Below are 22,559 nucleotides of genomic sequence, written 5' to 3'. Positions count from 1 at the left end.
GCTTCAGTCATGTCCGATTCTGTGCGATCCCAAAGACGGCAGCCCACCAGGCTCCCCCGTCCCTGGGATTCTCCAGGCAAGAACACTGGAGTGGGTTGCCATTTCCTTCTCCAATGCATGAAAGTGGAAAGTGAAAGTGAAGTCGTCTCCGACTCTTCAAGACCCCATGGACTGCAGCCTACCAGGCTCCTCCATCCATAGGATTTTCCAGGCAAGAGTACTGGAGTGGGGTGCCATCGCCTTCTCCGTATAACCTGCTGGAACTGCCCAATTATTTCTGTGTCAGTTGGAATAAAGTCTCATCCTGACCTCGGCCTCCCAAGGACTTAAATGATCTGGGTTTGCCAACACCTATTCTGGACTCTGGGCTTCCCAGATGGCGCTGGTGGTGAACAACCCGCCTGCCAATGAAGGAGACATAAGAGCCTCGACTTCGATCCCTGGGTCGAGAAGATCCCCTTGAGGAGGGCATGGCAACCCACTCCAGTATTCTTGCCTGGACAATCCCCATGGACAGAGGAGCCTGGCTGGCTACAGTTCATGGGTGAAGAAGACTTGGACAGAGACTGAAGCAACTTAGCATGCATGCACGCACCTTAGACACTATCTCCCCCTGTGCTCCAGAAACTCTATCTTCGTTTGTTTTTATGCTGCACAAGCTCCTCCCTGCAGGGCCTTTGCCTTTGGTCTCCCTTCTGTCTGGAAGCTGAGATCTTAGCTCAAAAAATCCCCTCCCCACCCCCAGCTAAAGCAGCCACCTGTGGCTGTCTAACCTAGCACCCTAACTTAATTCTCTGCCTGGCCTTCATCACTAGATGGTTTTTCTCTGGTTCTTTTGGCTATTTATCTTTCTGCTTCCCACACCAGAAAGTAAACTCCACAGGAATAGAACGAACTGTCTTTCTGGTTCTCCCAGCCCATCCTCAATACATAGGAGAGTGCCTGAGGGCAGATGGGAGGTGTCCAAACCTAAGTGTTCAATGAATGGAACATGAATCCGTGAAAGCCTGAGCGGCTGAAGTGGGTGTGTCAGTGTGGATGCACACACGCTCGCTGGAGAGGCCAAACTAGCGTGGATCGCAGTGATTCTGACTCCTTTCCTCTAGGAGGACAAATTGTGGGCTCCCCACCCGCAACCGGGATGACGGTGGGTGGGGTCCCAGCCAGGCCGGGCGAGACTGGCGACGTCCCAAGCGCACCGCTGTCCCGCCCCCTGAGTACAGGGGCCCTGAGCTGGCCGACGTGGCGGCGGCGCTGCAGGCGGACAGGCGGGGAGGGAGGGACGGAGGCGGGCCGGAAAGTTTGTCCGGCTGCGGCTGCCGAGACGGGGACTCGGCGGGGGCGATGCACATCCAGTCCCCCGGCGCTCCCTACTCGCCTCGGGAGCCCTGGTCACCATGGGTAAGTCGCGATCGGCGCTGCGGGCAGAAGGGTGTTTCGGACCGGGAAGCCCCGCGACCCCATCCTTGCGCGCGCGCACCCTCTGCCTGCCGCTGCCGCTCCCAGACCAGATACCGCCCACTCGGGTGGCCGCCGGGACAGCAGGCCTTGGCTGGGGGCTGGGAAGGGACTTGGGCCCACTTCCTTCCACTCTCCTTTCTGCCCAGAAAAAAAGTGACCTGAGAGGGCTCCTTAACTTGATACCAGGAGCTTATTCTGGGGCCCTACCCTCTCCTGACCGCTTGAAGCCTTGCAGCGTCCCACGAGTGAAATTGCTCTTATTCTGCAGACGAAGAAGAGGCTCCGAAAGGAGCAAACTCATTCATGGATTCGCTGAGCACTTCTCTCCAGGCACTGTTCTAGGCTTGGGATGCTGCTCTACACAAAACAGACAAAAACCTCTGCTGTCAGATGCCTAATAGACGGGAGATAGAGGAAAGTGGGGGCGGGGGTGTGGGGGTCGGGGGAAGATTAGGAAACTTCTTTGTTGCTCCGGGGGACTAAGGTTTGTGTTTTTCTCTCTGGATTCAGAAGCCTCAAAAGATCAATCATTGATCCACCTACTACCTGGCAGACATTGGTTTGGGGGTTGGGGACTCAGTGGACCTGTATGTAGATTTGGGGAGTCAGAAAGACGGGTGGTGGGGGTTTCCAGCCCTCATTTTCCCATTTCCCAGGTGCATCCTGATCTAGGACAGGGTAGTTAACTTCTCTGACCTTAGTTTCCGGATCTCCAAAACAGTCACCAGGAAACACCCCATCACAGGGAAGCCATGTGAATGACATGAGAATATGAACTTAAATACTCCATATACCACTTGCACATAGTAAATGATCCGTTAACGTGAGATTTCTTTTTTTTTTTTAATCACACCCAACATCGGAACTCTGGAATCAGACTACTCAAGTTCAGATTCTGCTCTGTGACTTGATAAACTCACCCTAGGCAAATGTCTTTACTTCTCTGTGCCCCAGTTGCTTCAGCTGTAAAATGGGAACGGCACCAGTGTCTGGGACACAGGGTTAATGCAGGAATTAAGGCAGCTGCTACAGGTATGGCTTCTGGAAAAGGAAGTGAGCTGACGGATAGTATCAACAACAGTCTCACTTATATCACCTGTTGTTGGGACACTTGGAAGCCAGCCGTCTGCGTGAAGATATTTGCATGCGTCAGCTTCACCCCTGGCTTTTCCCTGGAGTTGCAAGGGAAGCCACAGCAGGTCTCTGGCCGGGGAGGGATCCAATTCCTTGTGCCTCTGGCTGAGATGCTGCTCTAGTGTCATTCACCGAAGGTGCTCTGCGACTTGGGGCTGGTGACATGTGCAGCCATGACCTGGGTTTTTCGTCTCCACCTGCCCCTTGATTCTCTCCCCTGGGAAGCTCTGCTTTCAAGAACTGAGGGACTTCATCCAGCGTGAGCCAGTTTCACATACTATATTTAGACAGACAATCCATAGAAAGGGAGTCGTTTAGTCGCTCAGTCCTGACCGACTCTTTTGCAACCCCATGGACTGTAGCCCACCAGGCTCCTCTGTCCATGGAATTTCCCAGGCAAGAATACTGGAGTGGGTTGCCATTTCCTCCCCCAGGGGATCTTCCTGACCCAGGGATCGAACCCAGGTCTCTTGTATCTCCTCCATTGCAGGCAGATTGTTTACCTGCTGAACCATCTACTACCTAAACTCAGGCTGGGCTGTCATAATCTGGAGGCCAGGATTTACTCCATTTCCTGTCCATGGCCACTTCCAGACCCTGAATCCGCCAAGATGCTCAAGAGCCCAAATCCTTTCTGTCTGGATCCCCTATGTCCTGAATTCACGCATTCATTCAATCATGTGTTTACTCAGCCAGTATTTACTGAGTGTCTACTGTATGCCAGGAACTGTCCTCAGCATCAGGAGACAACTGAGAACTCACAAGAATTCGTGTCCCTTTAGTCCTGATATTCTGGTTGTTGAGCACCCGCAAATATGTAAAATGTATAGTTATTTCAGATGATGACAAATACCATGGAGGAAAACAAGCAGCAAAGTGGAATATGAAGCGCTGGATGCCATGGGAGCTTGCAGTTTTAAGTAGAGCACCAGGGAAGGCCTCATGAAAAGGTGATGCTTGAGCAGGACCAGAGGGAAGCAGGGTTGGGGTCGCTGAAATGGAGGGAAAGGGCTTTCCCAGCAGAGGTGAGACCTGGTAAAAAGCCTTGACTTGAGACGGGCATGGAGTGAGGAGGAACCTCAAGGAGGCTGGTGCAGCAGGAGCTCAGTGAGAGGAGGCAGGTCCTATAGGGCCTTGAAGGTCACTGTCAGGACTTTGGCTTTTTTCACAGAGAAAGATGAGCCTTGGAGGGCTCTGAGCAGAATAATGTGGCCTGACTTGGACTATCATAGGATCTCTCTGGCTGCTCTAGAGCATTAAATAAAGTTCAAATGTATCTGACACAGTCCTTGGAATGGGATGTGGAGATACTGCTGTGGATCTTGACTCAGTCTTTCATTCACTCAGTAGAAGCTTTAATTGGCCCATCTTAGGTTTCAGGGTGGGGCTGAGGCCTAGAGACACGGAGACAGTAAGTCTCTGTTCTCATCATGTCCTGTTTAATAAGGAAAACACTTCAATTTCACGATTACTTAAGCAAATGCAGAAGAAAGCAGAATTGGCTGGAAGAGAAAAATATGACTTGGAAAGTTGAGGAAGATGTACAGGAATTAGAGTCTCTGTCAAACTAGCTTAACCAGAAAAAAAAAAAAAAACATATTTATTTATTGGTCTGGGAAAAATCCACAGCTTCAGGCATGGGTGGATCTAGGAGCTCAGGCAGTGTAGTCAGGATTCCCTGCTAGGGAAAGATGACCCTCAGCTGCTCCAGGCAGATAAACTACCAGCTCAGAACCCCAAATAAGCAACCACCCTGGGCTGGACTGTCTCTCACTGGCTCAGGGTCAGCCACGTGGCATTCACCACTGCCCAAGGCGGGAGAACCTGCTAGGTAGTCAGATCTGGGTCACAGACACAACGTCTGGAGCTCGGTGATGGGGGCTGGAGGTGGGGAGGTCAAGTCCACCCAGATCCAGAGACTGAGGGATGAAGACAGGAGAGGTGAAGGCAGCTCCCCACAGAGCACAGGGGACTGAGGCCAAATCACAGATGTGTATTACCAGAGCCCCTCAGGGAGGTGAAGGCAGCTCCCCACAGAGCACAGGGGACTGAGGCCAGATCACAGATGTGTATTACCAGAGCCCCTCAGGGAGGTGAACTGGGACTGAGGAGGATGAGTGAGCATTTGGGGAACAGAGGTCGGGAAGAGAGGAACCAGGTCGTGTAGAGGGCAGAGCAGCATGAAACTCTAGGATGTGTGCTGGAAACAAGTGTTTGCAGGGTGTGTTGGAGGGGTGGGGGTAGGGGTGGAGAGGAGAGGTGGCCAAGGAGGTAGGCTGGGGCCACCAGCTCGTGCAGGGACTGGGAGGTCATGCTAATGAGTTAGGTCTTAATAGAGCAGGTGGTGGGAGCCTTGGAAAGCTTAAATACATGGGTTTGGGAGTCAGATGGGACAGCGTTTGAGTCCTGATCCTGTTGCTTCCCAGCTGTGAGAACACTTTGTTTCTCACAGAACACTTAGAATCTGAGACTTAGTTTCCCCATCTGTCAAGTGGGGGTAATGGGAGCAGTACCACCTAAAGTCGTCACCAAGGTGACTTGAGAGAAGGCACCTGGAGTCTTTGCAGAGAGGAGACACTCTGTCAGCGACACTTGTTATTATTACTGTTTGATCTTCCTTTGTTGTTGTTGTTCTGCTCTTACCACTGAGACCTGAGTCTGTCCTTCAGCATTTTCCAGTGGAACCTGTGGACGGTTAGCTTTGCCCCTGGGCCCTTTGGCTGGGTTCCCATTCACCTCCAGAAGAACCCAGGACATGGCAGAAAAGTTCTGTGTTTGCATGGGATTGCCTCACATTGCCTCACTGCCTGGATGAACCTTCCCTTCTGGCAGTGAACTCTAGAAACTGAGGGAGGTGGGGCAGAAGTGGGGGACAAGGGGCAGGACCTGGGCAGCATGGTCCCCCCAGGGTGTTGGTTGATGGTCATGAAGAGGAAGGACTAGGCCAGCCAGGGAATGGTAGGGGGTTGTTTCCTGGGGGGCAGAGGTGATGTGGAGAAAAATGAGCTGGGTGGGGGGAAGTGATTCCTCCACCCATGAAAGTCCTCTCCCCGCCCCTGCACAAAAATTGCCTAACATAGATGGGGTGAGGCAGAAGTGAGAAAACAGTGAAATCTTATTCTGCCAAGGTTTTATACTGGAATGCCTAAGGGTACAGACTGTGGAACCAGACTGCCAGGCTTTGAATCTCAACAAGCTACTTACCATTAATACTCTTCATCTTAGGCAAGTCATTTCATGTCTCTGATAATCAGTTTGTATGTGTGTGCTCAGCTGCTCAGCGATGTCCTACTCTTTGTGACCCCATGGACTTTAGCCCACCAGGCTCTTCCGTCCATGGGGATTCTCCAGGCAAGAATACTGTAATGGGCTGCCATTCACTGCTCCAGGGGACCTTCCCAATCAAACCCAGGTCTCTTGCATCTCCTGCATTGGCAGGCAGATTCTTTACCATTAGCACCACCTGAGAAGCATGGCGATCAGTTTACTCCTTCATAAATAATACAAAAGCCCACCTCATAAAGTTGTGAGAATTAAATGAGCTAGTCCACTAAAAGGGCTCAAAGCAGTGCCTGGTCCAGAGCAAATACTCCATAAATCTGACTACAATGTTACAAATGTTCTTGTCAGGTCCAGGGTAGGGGGTGGGTGAGACAGATATGTCTGGATTACTCTAGATGCTTCCAGAAATATTTGTTTAAATATGCGAATTAAAAATTAAGAGCAACCTGTTTAGCTACTCTCCCAGTACAGTAGTTGCTGGCCACATGTGGCTATTGTTACACTTAATTAAAATTAAATAAAATTAAAACCGCAGTTCCTCAGTTACACTGGCCACATTTTAAGAGTTCGATTTAAAAAAAAAAAAGTGCCTAGAGTCCACTGAAAGTGAAATTTGTCAGTGTCCTCCTGATCTGGCCCCTGCCTACCTCTCCTACCTCATCACCCATTACTCTCACTTACTGATCTCCAGCCACTCCGGCCTCCTTGCTCAATAGGCCATGATTAAAAGCCTGAACGCTCTAGTCACATCAACGTTGCCACTTACTTGCTGTGTGAGCATGAAAAAGTTTACCTCTCTGTGCCTTGGAGGATGATGGTAATAATAGTAGAGTTTAAGGTTGTTGTAAGAATTAAATGAATAAATCCATGTAAAACCCTTAAAACAGAGCCTGGTACTTAGTACCATAGGAGTATTAGCTATTAATAGTTATTTTTCAAACATGCCCCAAACTGTCCAGCTTCAGAGCCTTTGTTTCTGCTATTCCCTTGTCTAGAATGTTCTTCTCCCATACTTGACATGACTTTCACCCTCACTTCATTCAGATCTCTGCTCCAGTTTTCCCTCTTCAGAGATGCCTTAGCTGTCTGGCTACCCTATTTAAAACAGAACCCCTCCATCGCTCTCAACCCCCTTTCAGCTCAGCCCAATCGCTCAATCGTGTCCAACTCCTTGCGACCCCATGGTCTGCAGCACGCCAGGCTTCCCTGTTCATCACCAACTCCCAGAGCTTGCTCAAACGCATGTCCATCGTGTTGGTGATGCCATCCAGCCATCTCTTCCTCTGTCGTCCCCTTCTCCCCCTGCCTTCAGTCTTTCCCGGCATTACCTGCTCTTTTTTTTTTTTTTTTAATGACACCTATCACCTATTCATTTATTATCTGCCTTTTTCTACTAGAATGTCAGGTCCTTGAAAACACCACTGTATTGCCAGCCCCAAGAACACAGCCTAGTGTGCTGTAGATGCCAGATAATTTTTTTGACTGATTGGATGGATGAATGAATGGATGGGTGTGTGTGTGTATCTGGGTAAATAGTGAATAGAATACAATGACGGGTGGATGAATATATTTTTGGATAAATGGATGGATGTTTGGGTGATTTAAGGGGTAGATGAGTGGACCAATGAATGGAAGAATATGTGGTGGATGAAGCAGGTGGGTGGATGGAGGAGTGGATGATGAAGGGATGGGTAAATTGATCAATAACTGGATGAACAGATGGAGTGGATGAATGGATGGGTAAATGGATGGAAGGAAGGATGGAGGGAGAGATGAATGAAGAAAGAAATGGATGAAGGATAAAGGAAGAAGTGCATGCATGTGTGCGTGTATGTGTGGGTATATGGATAGATGGATGAATAAATGAATAGATGGATATATAGACGGATACACAAATAGATGAGTGAATAGATGGAGAGATGGAGAGCTGGACAGATGGAAAGGGACAGACAGATGGACGGTTGGATGGTCTGGCATGGAAACATTCTGCACCCGCCCTGTCACTTTTGTTTTTCAGGCCGACCTTCACTCCTCCTGCCCCTGTGTGCCTCGGTGTCCTTTCTGGGTGGCCTGACCTTTGGCTATGAACTGGCAGTCATATCAGGTGCCCTGCTGCCGCTGCAGCTTGATTTCGGGCTGAGCTGCTCACAGCAGGAGCTTCTGGTGGGCAGCCTGCTCCTGGGGGCTCTCCTTGCCTCCCTGGTAGGGGGCTGCCTCATCGACCGCTATGGCCGGAAGCAAGCCATCCTCGGGAGCAACTTGGTGCTGTTGGCAGGCAGCCTGAGCCTGGGCCTGGCCAGCTCCCTGGCCTGGCTGCTCCTGGGCCGCTCGGTGGCTGGTTTTGCCATCTCCCTCTCCTCCATGGCCTGCTGCATCCATGTGTCTGAGCTGGCGGGCCCACGGCAGCGGGGAGTGTTGGTGGCCCTCTACGAGGCAGGCATCACCGTGGGTGTCCTGCTCTCCTACGCGCTCAACTATGCACTGGTCGGCACCCCCAGGGGATGGAGGCACATGTTTGGCTGGGCCGCTGCGCCCGCTCTCCTGCAGTCTCTCAGCCTCCTCTTCCTCCCTGCTGGTACAGTCGGGGCTGCAGCCCGCAAGGACCTCATCCCGCTGCAGGGAGGCGAGGCCACAAAGCTGGACCTGGGGAGGCCGAGATACGCCTTTGTGGACCTCTTCAGGGCCCGGGACAACATGCGGGTCCGGACCGTCGTGGGGCTGGGGCTGGTGCTTTTCCAGCAGCTGACCGGGCAGCCCAACGTGCTCGCCTACGCCTCCACCATCTTCCAGTCGGTTGGCTTCCAGGGAGGCTCCTCCGCTGTGCTGGCCTCCGTGGGGCTCGGTGCGGTGAAGGTGGCGGCTACCCTGATGGCCATGGGGCTGGTGGACCGAGCTGGCCGCAGGGCGCTGCTGCTCGCTGGCTGTGCCCTCATGGCGCTGTCGGTCAGTGGCCTCGGCCTCGTCAGCTTTGCTGTGCCCCTGCACTCAGGCCCAGCTTGCCTGGCTGTGCCCAATGCCACCAGGCTGTCAGGGCTCCCTGGAGACTCTGGCCTGCCCAGGGGCTTGGCTCCACCGCTGCCACCCACGACTGACCAGAGCCCCAGGCAGCCAGTCTTGTCAACCTCTGAGAAGACCAGGCCTCCTCCCGGAGCCGAGGACCCTACAGCCCTAAGCCTCACTCCCCCTGCACGTCTTTCTCCCACCCCCGAGCACGCCCTGCTGCACTGGACTGCGCTGGTCTGCATGATGGTCTTTGTGAGCGCCTTCTCCATTGGCTTTGGACCCGGTAAGTGGGAGTCTTCTGCAGGTAACTTGGAAGCCTTCTACCCCTCCTAGCGGAAAGCCTGGGGACTGAACCTGTCAGGGTCTCAGAAGGACCAGAGGTGGCTTGACCATGAGAATAATGAGCTCAGACTCCAGGGCTCCTTGCTTCCTTGAAGCTACTTCTTCCAAGAGCAGGAGCCTAATTTGTTCCTGTCATGTTTTCTTCCTTATAAAGACCCCAAATCTTTTAAGCTTCATAAAGCCAGAATGTGCCCCTGGATAGGTCACTCAGAAGGGTTGACTGGAAAGGAATTTAATAAATAGGGTGACCAACCATCCCAGTTTTCCTGGGACACTGAAAGTCTGGGGTCCCAGGAAACCCGTTGGTTTCCTGGGCAAACCTAGGTTGCTGGGCCTTCTAAAAGGAATCTTATTGCCACGTGGGTGAAACAGCAGGGAGAAATGGGTGTCAAGGGCCTGACCCTGCACTGAGTCCCATTGTTGGGGGGCTGTCTACTGGACTGTGGGTGCCAGGCCCTGGGTCCCAGCTACTAGGAATCCTCTCTGCCCTCCTGTCCTAGTGACCTGGCTTGTCCTCAGCGAGATTTACCCCATGGAGATCCGAGGGAGGGCCTTTGCCTTCTGCAACAGCTTCAACTGGGCCGCCAACCTCTTCATCAGCCTCTCCTTCCTCGACCTCATCGGTGAGTCCTCTAACCTAATTCCCTGGCCCAAGATCCAGAAACAACTGCCTCCAAACAGAGCCCAGGCTTCCATATCATCTGGGTGTAAGTGACAGAAAATCCCATACAAACCAGTTTATGAGCAAAAGGTAATGTTTTTGTTTTAAGTCATGAAAAGAGGAGGGTAGTAGCTGTTTTTAACCATGACTGATCCAGAAGCTTCAACAAAACTGTGGGCCCGCTTTCATACTCTCTTGGCTCTGCCTTCCGTGCTGTGAGCTTCATTCTGGGGCAGACCCACTGCGTGGCTGCAAAGATAACCATAAGCGGGGCTCTTCATCTTGGCAGCCCCCTGGGAAGGAGACCCTGTTTTTTCCAATGGCTCTCACTCATGTCCTGGGACTGACTCTCATTGGCCCAGCAAGATCACATGCCCATCACTGAACTGTCACTGGAAAGCTGCAATATTCTGATGCCCAGGCCTTGGGCCACATACCCAGTCTGAACAAGGTGGGGTGTTAGACACCCCACTTCATGGACTGAGAGTTGGGGGAGGGTTCCCTGAAGGAAAACTGAGGTGCTAGTGAAAGAATGAGAGGGGTTGAAAGACAAAGACAACAGAAGATATGACCTGCGAAATTTCTACTTCATTCCAGGCCCCATTAGTTGGCAGCAGGCGGGTCAGTGGGCAGGGAGTGGAGGAATTGGCTTTATTGACAACCTGGGAGTTGAGGCTGAAGGAGGGATAGAGGGGAAGCGTCCAGTTCTCCTTGGTCCCTGACTGGTGGGGGAGGGGATGAGTTTGTTCTCAAACCCCGGGTTTGTGCTCCAGGTAGGGTGTACAGAGACTGGGAGCCCTGAGTGTGGGCCTTTGCTCTCTGCCTCCATCAAGGCAAGTCCATTCTCCCCCAGTAACTAAAAGTTTCCACTCTACAGCAGAGGAGTTTGCATTTTTTTCCTATTTGCAGCAGCAGAACAATTCTCCAAATAAAATTTTGTGCAGAAGCTCCACAGAAGTGCCTGACAACATCCAGAACTCTCAGACACACTGTAAAATCCTCCAGGCCAGAGAAGAGGGGAAGGTCCACTCCCCCACCCACCCCTACCCCTGGAGAGAACGTGTCTGAGACTAGCAGGAGCCACAACCTTTCCTTTTCATTCTAAATTTTCAGCTTAAACTGGCTCGTGCCCGCCTGCCAGCAGGAAGCTCTGTTCAGATCTGGTTTGAGTGACATCTTCTCTTCCTACCTAGCATTCAGACCCAGTCTGAGTGCTGGTGGGGTGGGGTGGGAATTATATGGGCCCAGAACACCAGGGAGGGGTGTCCAAGATGCAGAGGATACTTGTGACCCAAGGCCAGGGGTCATCGGGGCCCAGGTGATGGGTCGGTGGGGGGGCCCTCCACCCCCAAGGCACAGTTCTGAGAGTTTAGTTTTTTTCCCACTTCCTGCAGCCAAGGGTTTCCCCTTCAAAGGAGGAGCCCTTGGGGGCTGTGGGAAATACTGGTGGAAGAACCCGTCCACCATGCCTGTCTCCCACACCCAGTCTTTGGGAATTCAGATTTCTCACTGGTTCCTCAGTTTCAAGCATTCCTTTTATGTGGAATGAATGAGAGATAAGAGAGGAAGGAGGGGAGAGAGAGGAGGAAGGAAGCAAGGGGAGGAAGGGCTTCTTAGAACTATTTCATATCCTACCATCCCCATCTCATAGATTGGGAAATACATCCTTCCCAAGTCTAGCCAGGTAATCAGAAGACTAGAACTCAGTCCTTCTCCCAGCCCAACACTCTCTGTCTGCTGGTATAAGCATTAAGTGGAGGTCAAGCTTCTCAGGTGGCTCAGAGGTAAAGAATCCACCTGCTGACACAGGAGACACAGGTTCAGTCCCAGATGTTTTGTGGATTTGGGTCCTGGGCCTTTGCCTGCCTCTGGGACAACCAGTCCCACTCCTGCTTTGTGGTACTTTTATCTGACAGTGTATTAGTCATTCTGCAAATCTACCATCTGGAGAATCTGTTCAAGGTAAACTGATTTTCAGTGTTTCATCTGGAACACTGGTCAACCAGTTGGCCCAGGCTAAGCTCCGCCCATGTTCCACCCTGTTGTTCTCAGGTGCCATTGGCTTGTCTTGGACCTTCCTGCTCTACGGTCTGACTGCTGTCTTCGGCCTGGGCTTCATCTATTTATTTGTCCCAGAAACAAAAGGCCAGTCATTGGCAGACATAGACCAGCAATTCCAGAAGAAATGGTAAGGTGGTCAGGGCTGGCCAAGGAGGAAGAGTGACCTCAGACCGTGAGCACTTTGCTTCGGGATTTAGTCCTTACACTTTGCCTTTGCAGAAGAGTGTTTTTCTTCTCTTCCTGTTGTTCTTACTGCCTGGACACAATGACTTTTGTCCTATCTTTGTATACAAGCTTTTCTCCTTGGATGGGATGGGAAAAGTGGGACTGGAGGGCGGTGATGTGGGAGAGGCTGGTTGGGCATGATGTCACTTCCCAGCAGGAGGGACAGGAGCTAGTCTTTGTGTTTAGGAGGGTCAGCCTGGTTGTGATGGGGAGATCTGGCTGTAGAGGGCACAGGTGGACCCAGGAAGACCAGGGGGAAGACCTGGGCCGTTCAAAGAAAAGGTACATTAAGGCAGAAAACAGGAAGGGTCAGGTAGGAGTGGGGAGGAGATGGGATGGGGACCCCAAGCATTGTTCACTCCCATCACCCCCAGGGAAGGCCGCCAGGCCCTGCCAACCTCTGACCCCACCTGCTCTCTGCACTCCAGGTTCCCCCTGAGCTTTGGCCACAGGCAGAGCTCAGCTGGCGTCCAGTACAGTCGTATCGAGGTCTCTGCAGCCTCCTGAGGGGGTCCATCTGGAAGGTGCTGGAACCATGGCTCTAGTCTTCAGCTTCTTGCTTGCCTGGGCCCCAGAACACAAGTGCTAGATGGCCCTTCAAGACTCGCCCCTGCTCCAGAAGAGGTCTGTTTTGCTGGGGGAAAAGGGATGAAAGTCTGAGAGCTGCAGTCTTCATTTTGAGTCTCAGGCTCAGAGGGTTCCTGAGGCTCTGCCTTCATGCCTCAGTTTCCCCACTGACTCCGCACATCTCTGCAGTAATGCCATGATGAGAGCATCTCACAGTGACTCTGCTGCTCTGTGGGCTTTCTCAAAGAATCTCAAATGTACCACCCTGGCAGGAAGTCACTCCTGGAATCACCCTTAAATCCAGCAAAGGATACCATATTATCTGCTCTCTTTCTCCATCTGGCTGGGACTTTTGGGGGGGAACACCTGCTTTTTGGTATTCAGATCTCATTTTGTTCAACCCCTCCAATTCCCTTGCCCAGAACACTTGTCATTCACCAGCGACTCAGATGGTTGGTAGGAGGCTTGAATTCTAGCCCTGACTGAAGGTGTTCTTGCTGTCTGACTGTGGGCCTCAGCTTCCCTTGTGTGTACAATGGGGGATCTGAACCAGGTGGTTCTTAAGATATCTTCAGAAGCCAATGAGTCAGAATTTTAAAGGCTGGCAGTACCACAGATAATCAGCATCGGCCCTGCTTTCAAGTTGCTCTCATCCCTTTAGGGGAGATAAGTTTTAATTAGGGGAAAGGTGAAGAATTCCAGAGTTGTGTGCCCTAAAATCCAAGGGCCATCACAATGCGGGTCATGCGCTCCAAGAGCAGTTTCCAGGATGGCACAGGAGGACTTTGCGGAAAGGAGATAGGTCTGAAAGCTAACAAACCCGGTTGTTGGTGTGGCCTCCACCTCTTGGCAGCTACTGACCTTGAATAAATAACAACTCCCTCAAGCCTCCATTTCCACCTCTGTAGAATGGAGTTGACTTTCCCCCTAAGAGTGTATTTAATCTCTGTCTCCCATCAGGAGTGTCTTCAACTAGTCCCATTCAGCTGGTCAGGGTGAATGGGATTTCTCTTTACCCTCAATACCTAGGTCCCTACCTTTGGGACATTGTAAAGGGTCACTCCCCACTGCCCCAGGCCACAAGGGTTGAGTCTAATGGAGACAGAGCAAATAGCTCCACCCCACAGGACTCTGGCCCCTCTTGAGTCCTCCTCTCCTCCCATTTCTAGATGGTTCCTTTAGAGCACTGGAGCTGACTTATGCTGGCTTGTGAAAGCCGACTGTTAAATTTTCAGACTCTTGCAAGCTCATTATTAAACACAGTTGCTAAAAAATTAAATTATTTAAATTTATACTTAAATAAATTATCTTAAAAACCAAGGTAATTATACTCTAAGCTCATCACTTCCTCATTTTACTGCATTTTGCTTTTGTCTGTGCTCTTAAGGTGAATTACAGCTATTGTATCACAAGAGGAGCATGGGGAAGGGGCACTGCCCACCCCTTGCCGATTCTGCATTCAGTGATGTCATGCTGGTCACTTGAAACATCCGCAAGGAGTGTCTTTGCATCAGAGAGACTGAAGAACACGACAGATCAGGGCTTGATGTATTGTTTTGTTGATTTTCCAGTCTCAACAATGTGATTGATAAGATGTTAATAATGTAAATTAAACTTAACACTTTGTTGTGTCTGTAGTCGATATATTGTGAATGGCACAAAAAAATGGAGGGATTATTATCCAGTTCAGCCAACAGGTGACTCATGTCACCAGAGAAGGAGTCTGAACACACACCTTCCTTGTTTTCCTTCCATCTTACTCGTTCACATGAGCAAACATTTCACCTGGCATTCGTATCACAACTGCACTCATGCTTCAGCAACGAGAGCACCTTCCTTACCGAGTCATGTTGCCGTCAAGCATTTCCTCGTGGTCTGAGTTTGTGAAATCATGGCTAAATTGCAGTGACAGTTGGTTTTGGAATCCAGAGTTTGACAGGAAAATCAGTGAAAACATTTCTGAGAGAATTAGTTAGCTAGCTGGAGTTTACAATAAAGAGTATTTACAATGAAGTGTTTATTATTGTTTGTAAATTTGTCAGGTTTGTGCAACAGTACATCTTTTATCCCAGTAAAATTTACATACATACATTTTTTTTTTCCCCCTAAAGAGCAACTATTACCAGTCCACTAGCAGCATTTACCCAGCCACCATTGCTTACAGCCACTGTTTTGGCTCCTTCAGACCTAATTTTCTCTGCAGGAGCCCGCAACCTTCTGAGTTCTCCTTTCCTGTCAGCCTAAGGGGATACTTTTCCAGTCTTAGGGTGGGTTCTCCTCTGTTTTGATCAGGGTCATAAACTCATGGATCAGGCAGGGGATGTATTGCATGTGCAAAGGCCCTGAGGTCAGACTGAGATTCCACCTCGGAGGAATGCGAAGGAGGAGTGAGTGAAGGGTAGAGTGATGACAGAAGATGAGGAAGAGGTCAGCAGGGGTTAGATCATGAAGGAACTTCCAGAAAACAAGCATTTCTGACTTTCTTATAAGTGTTCTGAGGACCCACTGGAGAACTTTGACAATGGAATGGCATGATCAGACTCAATGGTATAAAATACTCTTTGTGGGTGATGTTGGTGAATACAAAAAAAAAAAAAAAAAGAACATCAGTTACAGAAATAGAAACCACAAAAATACTATGGAAGTAATCCAGTTCCACTGGATTTGATTCTTTTGCAATATTGTCAACAACTGATGGATTTGAGCTTAAGGCCTCCTCTGTGTTGAAAAGGGGGGCTTAGCAAGTTAGAGAGGTGTTCATGACATAGTAGCACCATCCTAAGATTGTGTCTGGATTGAAAGAACAGTGGTGTGATTCAGCACATTTACATGTTTGTGAACCACCGAAAACCATTTCCAATGCCATGGGCACTACACTTCCCAGTCTTTGGTTGATGTAGTGCTAGAGTGAAACGATCAAGGAAAGCTTAAGCACCAAGAAAGAGACAGGGTGCCTCAGTTACTCCCTAACCAGACCCTGCTGGAGAGGAGCATTGGCAGTGTCAGCCTGGAACCATGGAGACAAGAGCAAGGTCCCCACAGCAAGTGTCCTTCAAGGAGGACTGGAGGGATGGGGGGATGGGTCCTCCAGCAGAGGAGAAGGCTGTGCACATCCACCCACTATCTCCCTGCTGCTTTGAGGGGCTGCTCATTCATGGGACAAGATGTGAAACCAATCACAGCCTGTGCCTGAGGTCATGGGTCATGAGACTTGGGAGGGGAATCTCCACTCCTCCTTTGTGGATAAGGAAACCAAGGCTTACAAGGAAGATGACTGACCCTCTCCAGCTCTAGCATCCTCTTGGATGACACCTCAGCATGGCCTCTCTGGGTCCCTGTACCTGCCATTCCATCAGCCTCCTGTTCCACCCCAAACCTGGTCAGCCTCAAGCCCTACTCAGTCTTAATGTTTTATATCAAACATCCCACTTCCTGGCCACCATGTGCTAACATTTCTCCTAGTACTTGAATGCTCCCCCTGGCAATAACTCTCTGACCTCACTGAGATCTCTGATCTCTAAATGCTGATCCCTGACTCCAGTGCTCTTCCAGAACCCATCAAGAGGCTCATGGGCTTCACTGTCCTTCTTGTTGAATCTAGATCCCACATCCTAGCCTTAGGACAAATCCCTGCAAACACCATCTTATAGATTAGCCATGTTGATACTGGATTAATGTACACGCCTGCTGCACGTGGGCAGAAAATGCACATGTCAGCCAGCCTGACAAGCAGGTTTCACTGGAAGCCCAGGAACTCAAAGCCTCACACTCACCCTCCAAATGCTCCGACACAGCAAAGGAAAAGCTCAGTGAGTGGAAAAGGCAATGGACAGAACGGAAGAAAATACCTGCAAACTCTAAATCTGATAAGGAGTTAATCTCCAAAGTATATAAGGAACTCAACTCAATAGCAAAAAAGCTCATAATCGAATTTAAAACTGGGTGCTGGACCTGAACAGACATTTTCTTCCAAACACATACAAATGGCCAACAGGTACATGGCAAAACCACTATCAAAACCACAATAAGACCACACGGGTGAGGATGAGCATAATAAAAAAGAAGAGATGACAGACGTCAGCGAGGACGTAGAGGAAAGGGGACCTGCTCCATTGGTGGGGATTGCAAACCGTTGCAGCCACGAGAGAAATCAGTGTGGTGGATCCTCAGAAGGTTGAAAGGAGATCTATCACGTGAGCACCCACTCCTAGGTACATGTTTGAAGAAACTGAAATCAGTATCCCAAAGAGTTATCTGCATACCAGGTTCACTATAGTATTATTCACAGCAGCCAAGCTCTGGAAACTACCATGGATGTTGACTTTGGCCATGTGACTTGCTCTGGCCAATAGGATGTGGGCTGAAGCTACAAGGTATCAGTTCCCAGCCTTGACATTAAGAGGCAGTGGGTGTCTCCTCTCTCTCCTCGGGGAACTTTCTACATCTACCATAACAACAGGGTACCCCAGCCCATCTAGTCTGGGCCCCAGAAGGAGAAATCTGGTACAGTCCTGAAGCTGACCTCTAGCCTGCGGTGGGGCTGTGCCAGCCAACTCACAAGTCTGAAAGTGAGTGCTAACTTGTGGTTCTGGAATTGCTTATCACACAGCAAATAGTGACTAATACAGAATCCACCCAGATAGTAAATGCTTTTAACCTCACCCACAGGGTATACAATTGCCATGACTAAAAGCCCTAAAATAAAATAATAATAATGACGGCAATAGTAATAGTAATACAGTCTTTGCTTGCAAAAATACAAAATACTGAAAAACATCGAGAAAAATAAAACCCACCCAAGCCCTACTACTCAAACATAATCACTAACGTGTGTCCACGCGTGGTCACGTCAGTCGTGTCTGACTCTCTGCGACCCTACGGACTGTAGCCTGCCAGGCTCCTCTGTCCGTGCGGATTCTCCAGGCAAGGATACTGGAGTGGGTTGCCATGCCCTCTTTCAGGGGATCGTGCCCACCCAGGGATTGAACCTGTGCCTCTTATGTCTCTCGCATTGGCAGGTGGGTTCTTTACCACTGGTGCCACCTAGGAAGCCCAAAATCAATAACATCTTGGCGTACATCCATCTAACCTCTTATCTCTGATGACAGATGAAACAACTTAGGAAGAGAGATAAACGGCAACTTCATCCTTCGAATGGTTCAGATTAAGACCTTGGAGGCATCCTTGACTCCTCTTTTTCTCTCTCACATCCAGTCTGTCAGTGCATCCTGACAGAATCCCATCTTTCTGATCACCTCCTCCATCACCATCGCCACCCCACCCCCACCTCTCACCAGGAAGATTGCAATAGTGCAATGCCAGCCTTCTTCCTTCTGCTCCTGCCTCTCGTCTGTCCTCCACGCAGTGGCCAGAAGGAACCTTTCCAAACCTAAGTCGGTCCACACCACCCTTCTGATCTGATCGCCCCACGATTCCTCCTCTTACTCAGCACAGCACTGACCACCACCTCTCAGGCCCTCCGTGCGGTGCCCACCCTGTCCTCTCAGACCTCATCTTTTTTCCATCGCTTCCAACTCATCTGACCAACCCCGCCTTCCATTCTTGGCTCCTCTGTGCCCTGTGGTAGGAACGTGCACACAACAGATACCTGGACTGCTCAACTCCTAGCTTCCTTCCATCTGTTATTCCAAAGCTGCCTTCTCCGGAAGGCCTTCGCTGGCTACCACAGCTAAAATTGCACACTCGCATGTGCAAATGCACACGCACACCACACGTGTGTACACACAGCTAAACTTGCACACTCACACGGACACGCACACACTGACACTTCACATTCTCCCTTCCCTACATCCTCGCTTCTCCTTGGCCCTTTCCAGTCTCCAACAGACTGTAGCTCATTTATTTGTTCATTCATTATCCATATCCCCTGTGAGAATATATGTGCCACAAAGGCAGGGTATTTTGACTGCTTACCTCTGTACTTCGTGTCTAGAACAGCTCATAAATGGACACTCAGTATTTATCACATGAATGAATGAAGGAATGAATGAACGAATGAGCGATGGATGAGTGAATGTAAAGTGCCTAGAGTGTGGCAGATACAGAATAAAGGGTATTTGTTAGTACCAGAAACTTAAAGAAAAATGCTTTCTTCCTCTTATATCGTAGGTGTTATAAAAAGTTGATATAAATTTTTTAATGGAGTATAAATATTTAAAGTCATAAAGGTCAAACTGGTAGAATAATAATATAAGCAATAATATCACTAATAAAAACAAGGGAATAAAAGGGAAGAAAGGGGCAGTGGAAGGAATGCAGATGACCAAAATTCCTCATCTCTCTTATCACTAGACATTGTCTAGGACTGATAATTTAAGAAAAGCACTCTGTGTTTATTTTTTTAAAGAAGAGGCCTCAGTGCTCTAAAAACAGGTCCTAAAGTGTATTCTATTTGGCCCAACCATTGCTTTTAACTTTTTTGAGTCAGTACCAGCTTTTGAAATTTGGGCAGTTTTCACATACAGCCTTGTCTTTAAAGAGATCTGGGCTTGCACTCTGAAGTCTAGCCAGCAGGTGGCGAAGGGTAGCAGCCATTCTCTGCACATGTGGCTTTTAACCCACTGTTGGCTGCGGAGCCACCTAGCATTTCATCCCTGGTATAGTTTTATGATAACAACCTTAAAGGAAGGAAGGTGGGCAGGGATGAAGGGAAGGAAGGAGACAAAATTTTAACAGTTGTTATCTCACGGATGTGGGGCCTGGGAGTGTTGGAAAGATCAGCTACTCTCTGATTTGAGCCTTTTAAGCTCCATATCTTCAATATATTCATGTAAGTTCAGGTACGCATGTCTTGTTTCAATAATGAAGGGACTGCTGCTGCTGCTGCTGCTAAGTCGCTTCAGTCGTGTCCGACTCTGTGTGACCCCAAAGACGGCAGCCCACCAGGCTCCCCCGTCCCTGGAATTCTCCAGTCAAGAATTCTGGAGTGGGTTGCCATTTCCTTCTGCAATGCATGAAAATGAAAAGTGAAAATGAAGTCGCTCAGTCGTGTTCGACTCTTCGCGACCCCATAGACTGCAGCCCACCAGGCTCCTCTGTCCATGGGATTTTTCCAGGCAAGAGTACTGGAGTGGGGGCCATTGCCTTCTCCAATGAAGGGACTAGTTAGGTTTAAAAAAAAAATCATTGAAAAATAAATTTTTACATTAGGAAAATCTCAAAGCACTGAAAAATCTAAAGTTCAAAAATAAAACTGCCCAGGCCCTGCCAGTTACTAACCACATATTGGTGTATGGTCACTGAACCTGTTACTTATGACGATAGCTAGTTTAAAATGGAGACAGACAACACTCTGATAGACACTTCCACATCACTTAGACTGTACTCTGTCTAAAATGTGCTGGCATATACCTTTGTAGACCATCGGGCATTGACATGAGGCTGAGTTCATGTACGTATTGCCTTCACTGGTGTTAAAAGCTGTATCAGCAGTTTCACTGTCTGGCTTTTCCTTTACATCGGAATGTATAGAAAATCGAATTATGTGCATACCAAGTCAGCATTCCAGTTTTCCTGGCAAAGACTGATTTTTGCCAGTGGAAACAGAGTGTTCTCATTTTCCTTCTTCCCCCCACCATCCTCTGCTTTTCTGGTTTCTCTGTGAGCATATTTTCCCCCTGGATCTGGCACTGTGAAGTTGCTAAGTTCTTCCAGATTTGGGATCCAATGCCATCCTACATCTCCAGGTTTGACAGGCGAGGTTGGTGGTCACTGAGATACGATCCAGAAAGCTCGCTCTGAGGTCATCGCTCAATCAGATGTCAACTCCCGAGGTGGCAGGAATTTGGCGGCCGTCCTGCCTTTGGACGCCAGCTTTCACTGCCTTCTCCCTGAAATACATCTGGCACAACAGTGGGCACAAAATAAGTGCTCACTACATCCTTGACAGTTGGAACCAGTTCAGGTAGCTCTTGGCAGGAGGTAGAATTTTTGCTCCAAATCAACTCTTCACTGCCCTCCTTACCAATATCTCCAGATCTGAACAGCATTTAAAGCACCAATGTGCATGCTCTGCTGCTGCTGCTGCTAAGTTGCTTCAGTCGTGTCCGACTCTTAGCGACCCCATGGACTGCAGCCTACCAGCCTCCTCTGTCCATGGAATTTCCCAGGCAAGAGTACTGGAGTGGGCTGCTGTTGCCTTCTCCAGGGATCTTCCCCATCCAGGAGTCAAATCTGCATCTCTGGCTTTGGCAGGCAGGCGGTTCATTACCACTGACCACCTGGGAAGCCCATAAAAGTACCAACGGCCATTCTAAATTCTCGAATGCCATTGTGGCTCCATTTCTGAAGATATTTACAATGTGACCCCCATGTTAGCACCTGCGACTTCCAGCCTTCCAGAGTCACTCTCTCTCACACCTAATCTGAAGCTCCATTCCATATAGTGATCCTGCCTGCCATCACTGTCTCTTTGAACTTGCTCCCGGGGCAGACACATTCACATACATTGAAAGCGAGGAAGCCAGCAGGTGCAATCACCAACCCTATTTCCTCTCCCGCTAGGCACTCAAACACAATGAGTGGGAAGGTTCTTTACCTGGCCTCGCGTGATCTATCCCACAGACTCCATAGCTTTTCCGCTCACCCTTAGATAATGATAAATAACAATATAAGAACAATAAAACACCTTCCAGTTATTTCCAAGTGTAATGGTCTGTGTGTGCTCAGTCACTCAGTCATGTCCGACTCTTTGCCACCTCATGGACCGTAGCCTGTCAGGCTCCTCTACCCATGGAATTTTCCAGGCAAGAATACTGAAGTGGGTTCCCATTTCCTACTCCAGGGGACCTTTCTGACCCAGGAATCAGACCCGCATCTCTTGTGTCTCTCTCCTGCATCAGCAGGCGGATTCCTAACCACTCTAGTGCCACCTGGGATGCTAAGTGACAGTCTAAAATCAGTAATTAACATGTCATGTCAAAATTCCCAATTTCATTCATGTTACATCTTCCCCTTCCCCACCTCCACCAGACACCAAAGATGCGAGAGGCAAAAAAGGCCTTACCTGGCTGGCACTCTTAGGACACGGTGTTGTGCCTTCTGGACTCAGCGGGTGTTGGCAGTGGTTTGCAGTGGGATGTGCGTGTGTGCGTGCATGGGGTTTCTTGGCCATTCCCCCGCCTGTGAATGTACTTCCTTGGAGTCAGATCCTTGGCGTTCCATGGTCCAGTCCCTGCCCTTGGATCTCTCACCTTTCCAGGTGGTCCTGCCACTGAGAACCCAAGTGATCTCAGGCTTCTGTGGGGTTCAGAACCAGTCCTCAGGAAAATTCACACCTTTGACCCACTTGAGCCACTTCCTGCTGTCGCTTGCAGTAATCCATTTCCTATGGAGGCTGAGCGGCCACTATCTGAAATTTGTAAACTGTTGGAGGCCTGGGTGTGTCCAGGAGACTCAGGGCAAACTTCCAGGTGGTTCCCCCACATCGCTCTGACTTTTCTGTAGGTAAGGAGCCGCCAGCAAGGAGAGCCTGGTTGAGGATGAGGCCAAGACATAACGTGGCAGGGTGACGATAAGGAGAGAAATAGATTTCTAATGACATTGTTTGAGCATCTCACATCCAAATTCAGACCCACTCATGAATCTCCTTTTGTTCTTTTAAACCCGTTCACCTTATTTTTTTTCTTCCCTTGCAATCAAGAGACCTGACTGATACAGAAAGAGGAGCAATTGTCTCCCAGGAGGGGAAATGATTAAGCATTTAATCCGAGACATGCCTAATCTTAAATGTCTCCTTAGCATAACTCACAGCAAGAATTTCATCAATTCATTCATTCAGCGAGTATTTCTGGGCTTCCCTGGT

General features: G+C 49.6%; 1 protein-coding gene across 3 annotated transcripts; it reads left to right on the top strand.

The window, feature by feature from the left end:
- Nucleotides 1-568: 568 nt before the first annotated feature.
- On the top strand, nt 569-14,369 carry SLC2A10 (solute carrier family 2 member 10). 3 transcript variants are annotated; one of them, XM_006051389.4, is made up of 5 exons: nt 569-1,401; nt 7,895-9,163; nt 9,723-9,845; nt 11,936-12,071; nt 12,598-14,369. In XM_006051389.4, the coding sequence occupies exons 1-5, from the start codon at nt 1,398-1,400 to the stop codon at nt 12,674-12,676; spliced, it is 1,611 nt and encodes a 536-aa protein (XP_006051451.3). In that variant the 5' UTR covers nt 569-1,397; the 3' UTR covers nt 12,677-14,369. The 3 variants fall into 3 exon arrangements, 2 of the variants coding, with proteins under 2 accessions (XP_006051451.3, XP_025119125.3); XR_003102993.3 differs by lacking the exon at nt 569-1,401 and having other exon boundaries at nt 1,921-9,163; nt 12,598-12,793; nt 14,124-14,369; XM_025263340.3 differs by lacking the exon at nt 569-1,401 and having other exon boundaries at nt 1,921-9,163.
- Nucleotides 14,370-22,559: the final 8,190 nt, after the last annotated feature.

Source organism: Bubalus bubalis, chromosome 14 (assembly GCF_019923935.1).
Source record: "Bubalus bubalis isolate 160015118507 breed Murrah chromosome 14, NDDB_SH_1, whole genome shotgun sequence".
Taxonomy (NCBI): domain Eukaryota; kingdom Metazoa; phylum Chordata; class Mammalia; order Artiodactyla; family Bovidae; genus Bubalus; species Bubalus bubalis.
Note: the sequence above shows the minus strand (reverse complement) of the source record. Positions and strands in the feature narration are given on the sequence as shown.